The sequence below is a fragment of the Coregonus lavaretus genome, assembly GCF_964263955.1.
Source record: "Coregonus lavaretus genome assembly, contig: HAP1_SCAFFOLD_2164, whole genome shotgun sequence".
Lineage (NCBI taxonomy): Eukaryota > Metazoa > Chordata > Actinopteri > Salmoniformes > Salmonidae > Coregonus > Coregonus lavaretus.
Genome location: NW_028159453.1, coordinates 35,295 through 50,163, shown reverse-complemented (window position 1 = coordinate 50,163; position 14,869 = coordinate 35,295). Strand labels below are relative to the sequence as shown.

At 39.4% G+C, this 14,869-nt stretch overlaps 1 protein-coding gene across 1 annotated transcript; it reads left to right on the top strand.

Annotated features, from left to right (window-relative positions):
* Positions 1-1,092: 1,092 nt before the first annotated feature.
* Positions 1,093-14,585, top strand: LOC311122828 (centrosomal protein of 170 kDa-like; the record flags this gene model as incomplete). The annotated part of the gene is made up of 4 exons (XM_084197144.1): positions 1,093-1,274; positions 5,194-5,331; positions 13,387-13,476; positions 14,487-14,585. The coding sequence occupies exons 2-4, from the start codon at positions 5,227-5,229 to the stop codon at positions 14,583-14,585; spliced, it is 294 nt and encodes a 97-aa protein (XP_084053270.1). The 5' UTR covers positions 1,093-1,274; positions 5,194-5,226.
* Positions 14,586-14,869: the final 284 nt, after the last annotated feature.

Sequence of the window (14,869 nt, the reverse complement as noted above, 5' to 3'; positions counted from 1 at the left end):
GTTGAGAGAATGTCAAGCGTGTGCAAAGCTGTCAAGGCAAAGGGTGGATATTTTGAAGACTCTCAAATATAAAATATATTTTTATTTGTTTAACACTTTTTTGGTTACTACATGATTCCATATGTGTTATTTCATAGATTGTTTATTTCAATGTAGAAAATAGTAAAAAATAAGAAAAACCCTGGAATGAGTAGGTGTGTCCAAACTTTTGACTGGTACTGTATAGGCTATTATTTTGTTCTTGACATGCATTTACTTAAGCTCCAACTGTTTTTCAATGTGCTCCACCTCAAAATATTATTTAGCATATATAAAGTAGTAATTCTCTTTAGTTTAGACTTTTCCCACATGTAGTTAGTTACTTCTTAATTATTATTATTATTTTTTACATTATGCACTATGAAAAACTACAACAAAAAAAGAATGATTTCGTATCATACGGATAAGTTTTACCGCGGACTTTTATTTTGAAGGCAAAATCCGGAAACCGGAAGTCTTAATGTGTGGATAGGATCCAGCTAGTGTCGCTGCCGTTACGCTAATCAAAGTGATTGATGACACTACTACAGCATACATAGCACATATAATAACATTATTTCCAGTCTTCTGTGGCCTGACAGTGAAAAGAACTCCACACCTGTCAACATACTACATCGCATCCACCAGAAAGAACACTGTATTGAAATCCACTGCATCTGGTAATTTAATAGGAATGCTGTCTCCATGTGGGCGAGTTGTGAGATTACTGACCATTTCTGAAACATAATTTCACGAAAACTGTTATTACAAAAGTTATATTTACTTTATGTTATTTATAACTTTGTGACATTATTTAATTCATTGTAAAAACATCACACTAAAGTTTTCTATTTTTTTTATTCACAAAATTGTAGAGCAAAGTTGAACAACCTCCCATAATTGGTCGCGCTTTTATTTAGCAACTTTAGATATTTTATTACTTACTTTTTTTAGTCATTATTCTTATCTTTCGTTCAGGTGCTAAGCATTTGATTTGACAAGTGGGACTGACTAGTTGCGTCACTCATCTGGAGGAGGTTGATCCGGACCTTGCGCGTGGCGGTGGAAGTGTAATGTCAGTTTTCGTCGGCTTGTCAAATATTGAAGTGAGGGTGTGTTCGCCATTTACCTGGAGTAACATTAATTTCTTATTGAAAGTACTTTACTAAACAAGAGGACATAGATACAGCGGTAAATTATTATTTATTGTGTTAACGCTGGCTACTAGTCTGGAGAAAGCAGAGTCCGGATTAAAGGTATGCTTGTGAAGGGGGAGTCTACTGCTTTTGTCGTTCGGGAAAACCTTTCCTATTTCCTGTATGATGATGATGTTTGGCCTTCAACTAAAACAGGTACTAGATATCCAGAGACAGACAGTAGCTAACGGACCAGTAATTTCAAAGTTCTTTCGAAATAAGATAATTTAGCTAGCTAGTTTGCCATAAGTGGAGGGTCAGTCTGCTTGCAAACTCACCATAACAAAGCCAGTGTCAACTGCTGGCTAACGTTGCAACAAGTGTTGTTACAAACATTGTAACCTTTAGTATCGTTTTCTGTTGTTGGAGATGTTTTGTAGCTTTCCACCTGGCTTAGCTTGTTTAACAAGTGAGTTGGCTAGACATGATGATTTGCATACGCAACATTTTCCAGATAACAATATGGGAAATATTGGTTACTAGTGGCTGAGACTGATAGCAACTAGCCTACTACAGTAAAACCCGCCATTGTCAATGGCATTGACCACAGATAATTCTGGTATTATTATAGCATAGCCATAGGCCTATCATTTGTAGTTAGTTGCACCTCGCTCCAAATCAATGTCCTTGACTGAATGGTAGGTCATTTTAGGCCTACATTTTAAACAAATTGCAATTTAGGTTGGCTGCATGATTGAGCAGAATTGTAGGACTAGTATCAGCATAAGGTGATCAGAACTGAGGAGTTAGCCTAGTTCAGGTACCCAAACAAACAGACTAACTTGATAAGACCTAGCTAGCTCTCAAAAACCCTTCTCAGTATGTAGGGTTTTCAGCCATTACATTACCCCACATTTGACTCCGTGTAAACTACAATTCCGACGTTGTATTTTAACGTTTAGAAACGTCAGTAATCATCGCTTACGAAATGGTTTTCGAAACATATGCAGGTATGCCCGTTATCGTTCATGTCAGCGAGAAATAATGTTTCAAAGAAAATATATAGTTACTGTAGCAGTTTTGCACAGATCCATACTGTGTGTGCCTCCAGTTGACGAACTACACTTCCTCCCCAGTTAGCTTACACACAGGTGTTCAGAGCACGATAAATAGCTAATTAGCATAGGTGGTCGCCTATGTCTTCTGTCTGTCTTCCATAAACAAGCGCTGTAACATGGAGATATGCCCGTGAGGGAACACTAACCCTATAAAGGTGTGTAGTAATTTCACTTTTTTAAATGATTTTTTATTATTTTTTGCTGATATGAAAGATAAGTTCCTTATGTTTCCAAAACCGCATCGCAAGCGAGGCATTTTAATGTTCTTAAGCCAATGAGTCTGTCTAACGTTGCCGTGTTTTGGCCTTCTAACCCCTTTTAAATATTGTGTGTTTGAATTATAGACTTCTGGGTTGTACCATTGGATTAGTCTTCTGCGTCCCGTTAGTCTGTGTGATTAACTGGGGCTGAGCTAGAGCGTTGTTTGTGAGACAAGGGCGGATCCCGAAGGAGCCCTGGGCCGGGTAAAAAAAGACGTCTGTAGAGTCCGACTGGTTTGAGCTACAAACTATTAAATATAATAATAATAAATAAAGCTACAAACTATTAAAGCTATCTATGAAAAGCTGGGACTCTCACGAACACGCACATGTAACATGTTTTGCTTTATGGCGCTCACAAGCTACACAGGATGTTAGAAGGTAAGGGGTTCTTCTACATAGAAGATCATAGGAAATCCCAGGACCTGGTCTATAATACTGTAATAAGCTCACATAGTTTATGTCACAAACTTCAAACTTCACACAGTTGTCACTGACTAGTTGGATATTCATTTCCCAGTGAGCAAACCATTTCTGTATTTAAAGAATTCATATAAATTCATTTTTATCTGGTTTTTGCTTTCGCGGACCTTATTTTTTATTTACATTTGTCAATAAAACTCATGAATGCAACTGTTTATGTCAACTTGTTTTGTCTTGTACTTGTAGCCCTGGTTGTCCTGAGAAGAAAATGTTTTGGAAACATAAGGAACTAATCTTTCATATCGGGGAGAAATAATAATAAAACATTTAAAAAAGTGAAATTACTACACACCTTTTATAGGGTTATGGTTGGTGTTCCCACACTGCAATATCTCCATGTTACAGCGCTTGTTTACGGGAGACAGACGGAAGACATAGGCAGCCACCTGTGCTAATTAGCTATCCAGCGTGCTCCAAATGCCTGTGTGTAAGCGTAACTGGGGAGGAAGTGTAGTTCGTCAACTGGAGGCGCACACAGCGTATGGATATGTGCAAAACTGCTACAGTAAGTGTATCATTTTTCATTTGAAAGATTATTTCTCGCTGATATGAAAAATAAGGGGCATGTCAGCATATGTTTCGAAAACCGTTTCGCAAGCGATGATTGTTGACGTTTCTAAACGTGAAAACATTGCGTCGGAATTGTAGTTCACACGCAGCCAACCGTGGGCGACGCTAACCGCTGAAAATCCTATGTATAATAAGGGTTTTCGAGAGCTAGATAATACCCTCATGTAGACTTTTGTAGACTGTAGGTTGCTGTGTTTGAAACAGTTCGAGCTAAGTGTCATGCTCAGCTTTTAGGAAAATAAATTGGGGCATAAACATGTAGGAAATTCCTCCTTATCCTTTTCCGCGGGCCTGTATTGAAGAAGGAATCCTTGTGTTTGTGTTGTCAGCCTTTGTTGAGTGTGGTGTGTGATGAGCATCACTTGATGACACAACCAGACATACCTGAGAAGAGGGGGACACAACTAGATTCAGCCTTGATTACATTAACCATGTTTCCATCCACAGTTTTTATGCTAGTAAAGTCATACCGTTTAAAAAGCTGTGATGGAAACGGGAAGTTTCGGAACAATAAAAAAAATGCTGACAGATAATTTGTTCGTTCGACGTGGTGGGATCTTTTTGTGTCTGTACACTTAATTATGCGCGACATGGTGGTGGGAACACCTTTTTGCGCATATATTGATATAATAATCACCATATTGAGGTAAACCTGGAGTCACGTGATGATATGGTGTGTGGTCCTCCCACTACGACTCGGGAAACCATGCAGTTTATTAGGCTACAGATTAAATAAATTATGATGAACTTCACAGGGTGGTGAAAGTGCACGGAATGAGCTTGATGCTCCTTTCCAATAACTGTCAAGGGTCTTATTCTGGTGACATCATGATCGATGCTAGACTGCCGTTTGACAAATAAAAAAATGATCTTATCCTTAACAATCCAATCATGTAGCCTACCCGCAGAGCTTACCCGCACTGTATCTGCAAGTTGTTGGCTGTAGTGCAAGTGCTAAAACCAGAGTAGGCACATTTGCTATTTAACGCAACCATTTGTGAAAATGCGATGGAAACACAATGAACATTAGATTTTTATTGGTTGCATGAAAACGTAAGTGAAAAGTAAATGTGTGGACTACATCATCATGCACTGATTTTTACCCACAACAAGTCAGTTTGGTGGAAACACCACTGGTAGGAAAATGCTCATATTTTCTTTATGCAGATTTTAGAATATTCGCATAAATTTGTCGCCAATTGGATGGAAACCTAGTTAGTAAGACACAATCACATTTTGTTTTATTCATGGGAATACTTGGGATAAGATTTCCTAAATAAAACTACTTTTTGTATCTTAATTCCTGATGATTTTAGTTTTTTTTTTTATACCAAAAACAAAAATCCCCCTCTTTCTAAAACATTTTTATTTTTAACTTTGGGGGCGGGGGGTGGTTTTGGCCCACGGTCCGCCTGTTTCCGACCCCTGCCTTAGGATAATGTCAACTGTCAAGGCAGATTATCAGATGTGTGTTGTTAATAGATCTGAAAAGATTTGATTGCGTTGTTAGTTGTCCAAATGTTGTACCAGAATTGCTGTGAATGTGGTGACAACAAGAATATACTGCTTTACATGTTGTCTAATATCACGTCTTCTCACCCCTCCCAGGATGCTAAGAAGGCTCTGAGTTGGGGCTCCAAGATGAGTGTGACGTCATGGTTCCTGGTCAGCAGCTCAGGCACAAGACACCGGTTGCCACCGGAGATGATCTTTGTGGGCCGGGAGGAGTGCGAGCTCATGCTGCAGGTGTGTACGACGTCAAGATTCCCTAAAAACACGGCACTTCGATACAGCTACTACCGGAAGTGACTTTTTCGTAGCAGGTTAGGAGAACTTATGCAGCAGGTTAGGATAATTAACATAGCAATTTAGGAGAATTAGCTTAAGGTTAGGAAAAGGGTTAGGATTAGCGAAAATTATCTCCTAACCTGCTATGAAAAGTCACTTCCAGTCGTAGCTGTATGGAGGTGGTGCGTTTTTAGGGATTACCGTATGACATCCGTAGCACCTTCTGTTTAGACACCAAACACCATCAGCCTGTCATGTGACACTTAGCCAATCAACTGTCCATCCACCTTCTTGTGAAAGGACGTAGCCTATATTAGGGTCCTGACTCAAGGAAAGTAAGTTAGGTTAATGTACGAGAGATCTGTGGGAGATGACCTGTGTGTACATGAGAGGTGTTTATTTGTGTTTGTGTGTTACAAGGGTGTTTTAAGAGCAGTGCCTGCTGGGAGAATTGCCTCTGGCAAATGTCAAAGCAAAATGCAACTGACACATTCCACCGTGCTATTTTTCTCCATGTTTTCTAGTTCTAGTTTTCTGTTTGGTATCATTTGGGAGTTTCTCTCTGTGTACTTCTCGCTCTTGCCTTCTCTCTGTATTTAAGCCACTGGAAAAAAAGAATTCTGTCTTGAAAATAGTTTATAAACTTTCCTCAGACTGTGGTCTGCTCAAAATGACCAGCCCACCACATCTGCTTGTAGAATTGAAAAGTTGCTCTTGTCCACATTCAGGCATCACTGGCTCCAGCAAAACCTCAGCCTCTCCTATTGGAAATTATGCTTACTTATAATCCCTCTTTTTAAGTGTGCATGCTTTCTGGTCTGGCATGTGCTATAGCCCAAGCATATTTCAGTCTTGTCCCTTTTTGGCATTGTACAATCTTTTGTTTTTGTATTTGCAGCACAATGTAAAATGACAATACCCACATAAACCGAAGTTTGGTGACTGTCTGTAACGTGAGCATTCCATTTGGCTTTTTGACAGATGTGGAACTGGAGCCATTTCAAGTGAAAGTTGTTTAGGGCCTTGATGTTGTCTCTCCTTAACAGTTACAGTCTGTGTGAACAGTATGTGCCTCCACAAGCCCAACAAGTAGGCCATGAAGTCCCTATATAAATAGAGCAACTGTATTGGTCACTGTGCACATCTGCACGGCTGTGGGGTGCCAGAGGTCGCATTAGTCTCAGATAAGATAGATTGACATTCCTCTTGGAAAGTGGGGTAATGTTGTAACTGAGTGGTGTTTTATTGATTATTTGAGACCAGACTTTTTGATGTCAAGGGCAATTCCACGGTAACGGAACTTTCACTTAAAATGTATGCTAAACAAAAAAAAATGATTTCAAGTTTAACAAGTCATACAACTCTATGCACAAGGACCACTTTTAACAATTTACACTGAAAATTGTACAAAAAAAAACATTTACTGGAAGAACTGTGCAGATGCAAAGTTTGGTAAAATAATTTTGATAAAATCTCCATCTGTTTTTTGTGTCCACACGTTTCCCAAAAACTCTGCAGAAAGAATGGGGTGTCAGCTATGACATAACATATTGACTTTGAAAAAATCTATTTTGGTTATTGAACTACAGTAAGTTGTGGATTTACACCCAGTAACGGAATTTCATCATGGGTCCCTGATCTGTAATACACAGAAGTGCATAATTATGGATATGAATGCCATTCTCTTCATGGTGATGTATCCTAAATAGGTACACAGGTAGAAATATGTAATATCCTCCTTTGCATATTTGGATATTATTCTACACACTGGCTATTATTTTAATGAGCTCTGCCCCCAAACAAAACCAAATTTGGTTGGTCCAGACCGGACCAAATCTGAACCAATCCAGGGCTTGACATTCACTATTTTTTTTGCCACTTGTAGGACAGATTTTTTTATATATATTTTTTAAGCTCAAGTGACTTGGTCTGTAACACAATTGTATGATGTAAGGATGACACTTTACAAATAAAATGCATGACAATTTTTTTTACCAAAGACAAAAATGTAGGCTACACTCTTCCTATTGGCTTCTTTGCATATTCAAGCCTGTCTCAAAATACAATACTCCCCTTTTAAGGCTCTCCTGGAGGATGGTTGGCCACCCTTGGTAGTCTATAAAATATACTTTTTTAAAAATGTTTTTATAAAATAATTCCCTCCAGGGCTCGAAATTATGGGCATCCCATCACCCAAAAAATATACGGTTAAAAACAGACTCTGGGACAGTTCTTGGACAACCAATCCAAAATTCATACAACCACTGCACATAAACATTTTTTTAAAGCAATGAGGCTGTTTAGCTTAAAATGTTGATAATGTTTTATTTCTTCATATTATAAGCTCAACAATGCGTACATGGCTATAGGTTATGAGCGAATGTTCCAAAATGCAATTAGCGGGAAAACACAATTCTCATGTGACAGATATGAAAATATGTGGAGTGTTGCATATTTAATCTTTGGTCTCTTTCTCCCCCAAATGAACTTCTTTATGACAGAGTCAAGTTTAGAACAATAACCTATAGGAGGCGGCAGTGGTAACATGGAATTCATAAAATTGATACAAGGGTGGACATTCATTTGAATAATTGAGGTTCTAGCATTCAAAGAAGTGGCCATAGCGGTTAATCTTTTTATGTATTTTTTGATCTTTTGAAAGGTTTCTAAGTAGTTATTCCTGCAAGTAGTGTGAATAGCGGGGGATATGGTAATGTATAAGTAGGTGATTTGCTTCTTCACACGGATCATGGGTGGTAGTTGCACGCTTCCCATAGCTGAGTTAAGAGGTAGTGGAGCTGATTTGGACCAGTTTATCTTGTAACCAGACCATGGGCTGAATGCTGTGAAAATAGACATTATTGGCTGGAGGGATTTCTGAGCGTTTGCGACGTAGAGCATTATGTCATCTGCATACAGAGAAATTGCATGTTCAGTTTGTTTGATTTTGATATGCGAGGAAGACGAATTTTGACTTATGCTTTGTGCCAGAGGTTCAAGAGAGAGAGCAAATAGCATAGGGGAGGCGGGACAACCTTGTTTACATCCTCGTTGAATGGTAAATGGATTAGAATGGGTAGTGCCAGTAGATATAATAAAAGAAGGATTCACATACATGGTCCCCTGTAGCTCAGTTGGTAGACCCTTTAATAAACCCTGTTTGGTCAGGATGGATGAGCTTGTTAATAACTTTCTCTAGGCGCATGGCTGGAACTTTGGCATACTGTGCATTCGGAAAGTATTCAGACCCCTTCCCCTTTTCCACATTTTGTTACGTTACAGCCTTATTCTAAAATGAATTAAATAAAAACTGCTCCTCATCAATATACACTCAATACCCCATAATGACAAAGCGAAAGGTTTTCAGAAATTTTTGAAAATGTATTAAAAATAAAAAACAGAAATACCTTATTTGCATAAGTATTCAGAACCTATGAGACTTGAAATTGAGCTCAGGTGCATCCTGTTTCCATTGATCATCCTTGAGATGTTTTTACAACTTGATTGGAGCCCATCTGTGGTAAATTCAATTGATTGGACATGATTTGGAAAGGCACACACCTGCCTATATAAGGTCCCACAGTTGACAATGCATGTCAGAGCAAAAACCAAGCCATGAGGTCGAAGGAATTGTCCGTAGAGCTCAGAGACAGGATTGTGTCGAGGCACAGATCTGGGGAAGGGTACCAAAAAAATTCTGCAGTATTGAAGGTCCCCAAGAACACAGTGGCCTCCATCATTCTTAAATGGAAGAAGTTTGGAACCACCAAGACTCTTCCTAGAGCTGGCCGCCCAGCCAAACTGAGCAATTGGGGGAGAAGGGCCTTGGTCAGGGAGGTGACCAAGAACCCGATGGTCACTCTGACAGAGCTCCAGAGTTCCTCTGTGGAGATGGGAGAACCTTCCAGAAGGACAACCATCTCTGCAGCACTCCACCAATCAGGCCTTTATGGTAGAGTGTGCAGACGGAAGCCACTCCTCAGTAAAAGGCAAATGACAGCCCGCTTGGAGTTTGCCAAAAGGCACCTAAAGGACTCTCAGACCATGAGAAACAAGATTCTCTGGTCTGATGAAACCAAGATTGAACTCTTTGGCCTGAATGCCAAGCGTCACATCTGGAGGAAACCTGGCTCTATCCCTACGGTGAAGCATGGTGGTGGCAGCATCATGCTGTGGGGATGTTTTTCAGTGGCAGGGACTGGGAGACTAGTCAGGATCGAGGGAACGATGAATGGAGCAAAGTACAGAGAGATCCTTGATGAAAACCTGCTCAGGACCTCAGACTGGGGCAAAGGTTCACCTTCCAACAGGAGAACGACCCTAAGCACACAGCCAAGACAACGCAGGACTGGCTTCAGGACAAGTCTCTGAATGTCCTTGAGTGGCCCAGCCAGAGCCCGGACTTGAACCCGATCTAACATCTCTGGAGAGACCTGAAAATAGCTGCGCAGCAACGCTCCCCAACCTGACAGAGCTTGAGAGGATCTGCAGAGAAGAATGGGAGAAACCCCCCAAATACAGGTGTGCCAAGCTTGTAGCTTCATACCCAAGAAGACTCAAGGCTGTAATCGCTGCCAAAGGTGCTTCAACAAAGTACTGAGTAAAGGGTCTGAATACCTATGTAAATTTGCTAAAATGTCTAAAAACCTGTATTTGCTTTGTCATTATGGGGTATTGTGTGTAGATTGATGAGGGGAAAAAAAACAATTTAATCCATTTTAGAATAAGGCTGTAACATAACAAAATGTGGAAAAAGTCAAGTGGTCTGAATACTTTCCGAATGCACTGTACATCTTCATTTCTGTTCCGATTAAACTGATTGGCTGTAAATTAGCACAATTTGTGAGTTATTTTCCTTTCTTAGGGATTAGGGATATAGTAGCTGTGTTGATGTCTCTGTGGAATTGTTCTTTTTCAATAGCAATGTTAAGCGATTCAATAATAATTGGTCATAGCTCATCCCAAAAGTTGTGAATGAGTTCAGGAGATATTCCATCAATACCAGACGTTTTATCTTTCTTCATATTTAAAAGAGCAGCTTTCAGTTCAGATAAAGTGACTGGTTCCTCTAATAAAACTGTTTATTTCTGAAAAAGTTTGGGCAACGTAAGGTTCTCCAGGAAGTATCAAAGCTATGTGAATAACTGAATAATATGCTCTAAAAGTTGCTCAGAAATCAGTCCCTTAGTAGGGGATCTAAATAGCTGTATTGATGATCTTGTTTCAGCATGTTTAAGATGCAGCGCCAGTAAGTGGCTAGGCCTACTCCCTTGAAAATAGTGTTTTTGTCACACCCTCTGCATAATGAATTCTGCTCTGTCAAAACAGGTCATTAAGTTCCAGTCTACTTATTTATAGCTACATTTCTCTCTCTGTTGAATAGTTGTCTTCCAGCATTTTCCAATGACTTCTGAAGTCTTCATTTCTGTAAATTAGAGGGAAAATGTGTAGTGTATACCATAGTTGAGTCCTCCACTGAGTGATAATTTATTTCTAAAAATGATTTTAAATTGGATCTAAACTGAAAGATGAAGTCAGTTGTGTAGTAAAGTATTATTAAACCATCTCAGTGCACATTTTTTCATTGGGAAGATTTGAAATGTACAAAAGAATGGGATTATGGTCAGAATGTTTTTTATAAATTCCATGTTACCTTTAATATCAGTAGATATTCTCGAGAAAAGTCTAAAATCTAGCAGAAAAGCATGTATAGTCCTTAGTTGTGGGATTATGAAATCTCCAACAGTCATTAAGATTAAGATCTTTAAGAAATTGTTTAAGTGCATTGGAAGCATTCACTTGTGATGAGCTATGAGAAGGTCCAGATCTACGCTACCAGTCAAAAGTTTGGACCCACCTACTCATTCAAGGGTTTTTCTTCATTTTTACTATTTTTTACATTGTAGAATAATAGTGAAGGGTGGCTATTTTGAAGAATCTCAAATATAAAATATATTTTGATTTGTTTAACACTTTTTTGGTTACTACATTATACTATATGTGTTGTTTCATAGTTTTGATGTCTTCACTATTATTCTACAATGTAAAAAAATGTAAAACTAAAGAAAAACCCTTGAATGAGTAGGTGTGTCCAAACTTTTGACTGGTACTGTATCTAGCTTAGAATCAATAATGGCATTCATGCCAGTTCCAATAATAAGCGTATAATCTGATCAATTGAGCAGGCTTCTGGTTACAGAAGGGAGAAAATCTTTGTCATATGAGTTATAAGCATCAATAGATACAAATGCTATTTTACTTCCATACAGAGTGGAACATATGTAAGTAAATCTGCCATGTTTATCATTTCCACTTTTTTCAATTGTAAGGGGTAGATTGCATTTATGTAGAATAAGCACCCCTTTAGATTTAGATATGAAGCAGGAGGCAGCTGCCAGTTTGTAGTCTTTAAAAAAAAAAAAAAAAAGGTATATGGACATCACCCTCTAAAAGATGTGTGTTGTGATGTATTTCTGGTAGATGTTTTCTAAGACCCCCTTTCCATCTGTTTGACCAGAAATATCAAAGCCTTTGCTTTTTCCTAATTTATAGGATCGAAAATGGTTGGAAAATGTATATATGCCTCCATCTAAAAAATTTATACAATAATCTTAGCTTTCATTTAACACCCAATTTTGATATGCTCCAATGAACTTCATGTTGATGCTCATGGATCCTTTTACATGGACATTACCCAATACTGTAGAGCTTTCAAAGTGTTGATGGTAATACCAAACAAACCAGGATAATCGTACTAGGCATTGCTTCAATTTATAATTGCCCACTGCTGATTTGAGAAAGGAAAATAGCTACTCCATAAAACTAGAGCCTCTAAAATCTCCAAATTAGTGGTTAACCAGTGGAGGCTCCTCAGAGGAGGAAGGGGAGGACCATCCTACTCAGTGAACTTCATAAAAATTGTGCAACATTAATAAAGTTATCCTTTTTAGATAAAACTACTAAATATATTCACGTCACCAAATAACTGATTTAAAATACACTGTTTTGCAATGAAGGTCTACCTGAAGGACATGTACCTGAATTTGTCCAATAGAAACACTAGTTTTGGTTCCAAAACGTAAAGTTTTGCAACTGTTTGGACTAACGATTACACCCTAGATGAGCTAGATGCAGGCAAGCGTGTGCAAGGTGGTATTGAATGTGTCACTGTCTGTCACCTTGATTACTCCAATTTGTCTCTCGACATGTGCACCTACGTTAAACTTTCATTTGTAGGCTAGGTTGTAGCAACCTCATGATGAGTATAGGGACAATTTGAGAGTCATGTAGTAGCCTAAGCCTATGTTACATTGAGCTGGGTGAATGGAATATGAATGACAGTCATCCAATATCCTGTAATAGAAATAAGGCCATGCTCATAAAAAAAAAAAGATTGTCCTCCCTAATCTTAAATGGCACCGACTGCCACTGTGGTTAACATGCAGTAGGTGACAACAATATGAATGAACGATAGTAACAGTAATAACTAAACAAATGAGTTAGGTGGGTGAAAGGTCTGTCTTTGATGTGGTGAAGAGGAGGCCTGGAGTGGATAATGAGTGGAAGAGAGAGAGAGAGTGGCTCAGCCTGCCGTAATTACTGCTTTTGTTCTGCCCGTTAATTAATGAGCAGAACTACAGTAGAGCTGTCTTTCTAATCCTCCTGCCCTGCCGGCTGGTGGCTTGTTGAGGACAGGGATGATTGGTTGAGTTGTGTAAAGTGCTCTCCTTGCCTGTTCAGTGTCAGACTTGGGTCGTCTTCATCCAGCGGGTACCAGAATGACCCGGCTTGTATTGGTTAGGAGTAATAGTGATTCTTTGCAGGAATGTAAGCAAACTCAAAGGCCTATCTGTTTGACTATGAGCACAGTTATCTACTGTACATGCATGTAGCCTTCATTGCAGATATTTTGTTTCACTGCTTAAACTCATGACAGTATCCAATCTCTGAGGTTTCTTAGCCATTGCCCATCAGTATGAGATGCTCAGGTATGTTCTCTGTCTTGTTTTACAGTCGCGCAGTGTGGACAAGCAACATGCTGTCGTCAACTACGACCCAGCCACAGACGAGCACATGGTGAAGGACCTGGGCAGCCTGAACGGGGTGAGTCTCATCTTGTCCCCTGCATACATGTTGAATAAAGGATCCAGCTAGCCACTTCATGGAGGGTCCAGAGGACCACTACCAGTCCCCCAGGCTTTAGCACAAAAGAGCCCTCTCTCAGTGCCAGAGACAGTTGCTAGAGCAGCAATGAGCACAGCATTTTCTGCTGGCCTGGGCCTTTTCTATGGTCTCCTTCTTTCTCTCTCTCTACCCCTCTCTCTGTCTTTTTCGCTCTATTTCTGCCTCACTCTCTCTCTTTCTCTCTCTCCCTCCCCCTGACGCCTCCCGCTTTACTATTGCCACTTCATTGCACTGTTCCAGCAAAGCACAGGACTGAGGAGAGGGAAAGACTGTCCATTGTTTCACTGTAGTGTTTCTCTTGGCACCAGCAGTTGGAGCAGCCAACTCTAAACAGAGCAGAATAGAATGTCAGAAGCATGTTACTGAAATGTGTCATGGCAGTTTGTTTTCCTATTACTTTGACAATTATCTTTATTTAGTCTACTTATGGTGGTGAGCCCTTTTTTAAGCACTGTTAGGCTATAGCCTTCCACTAAGCGATACTTGATACAGTATCTATACCTCTGGATTGTGGGTTTAATTTAGATTATGCAGAGTGTAATGTAATTAAGTCGTGTAGCTTTTGCTGGTGTGTGAGTGCTCTCAGAGTTAGCCTGCTCTCTACCCACCTGTCCCCTGACTGCCTTCCTGAGCCTACTCAGGGCAGATGGCCATTGCATAACTGCATAATCTCATTAATCCCTTAATTTACAGGTAGTATATCTTACATTTCACTAGGAGACAGGCAACTGCTAAGCAGCACCTAGCTAGGAAAACTCCAGAGGATGTGTGTGCAATGGAATGACCTGTTGCCAGTGTGACAACTAACTCTTTTATCATCAGTATCTGTTTTTATTCCAATGGCAGTGAACTAATCATGATTGTTGATTTTTCTGAAGCTTTTAATGTAAACGCACCAAAACAAACAGTTTTATCTATTTTCTCCCTAGACTTTTGTGAATGATCTGAGAATCCCAGACCAGACTTACATCACCCTGAAGCCCTCTGATGTCATCCGCTTTGGATATGATATCCTTTTGATTATCTGATAATGATTGTAATTCTTTTTAGTGTTTTATTGATTATTCAATCTTCATTGTTTGGGGATTTTCTTGATTGGATCAGAAGAATGCATACTTTTGAACCTCTGAGTGCTCTCTTATGCTTGTTTCTTACAAACAATTGGATTCCATAAAGCTTTGGTCTATACTTGCTGGTAGAAAGGAATTTCAAATATTCATTTTCTTTTCCCTCAGTGGTTTGTGCACCAAACTCTCCCAGCATGTTAATTCCCTGTGGTTTGAGTCAGGGTTTTTAGATTATGCTCAACTCT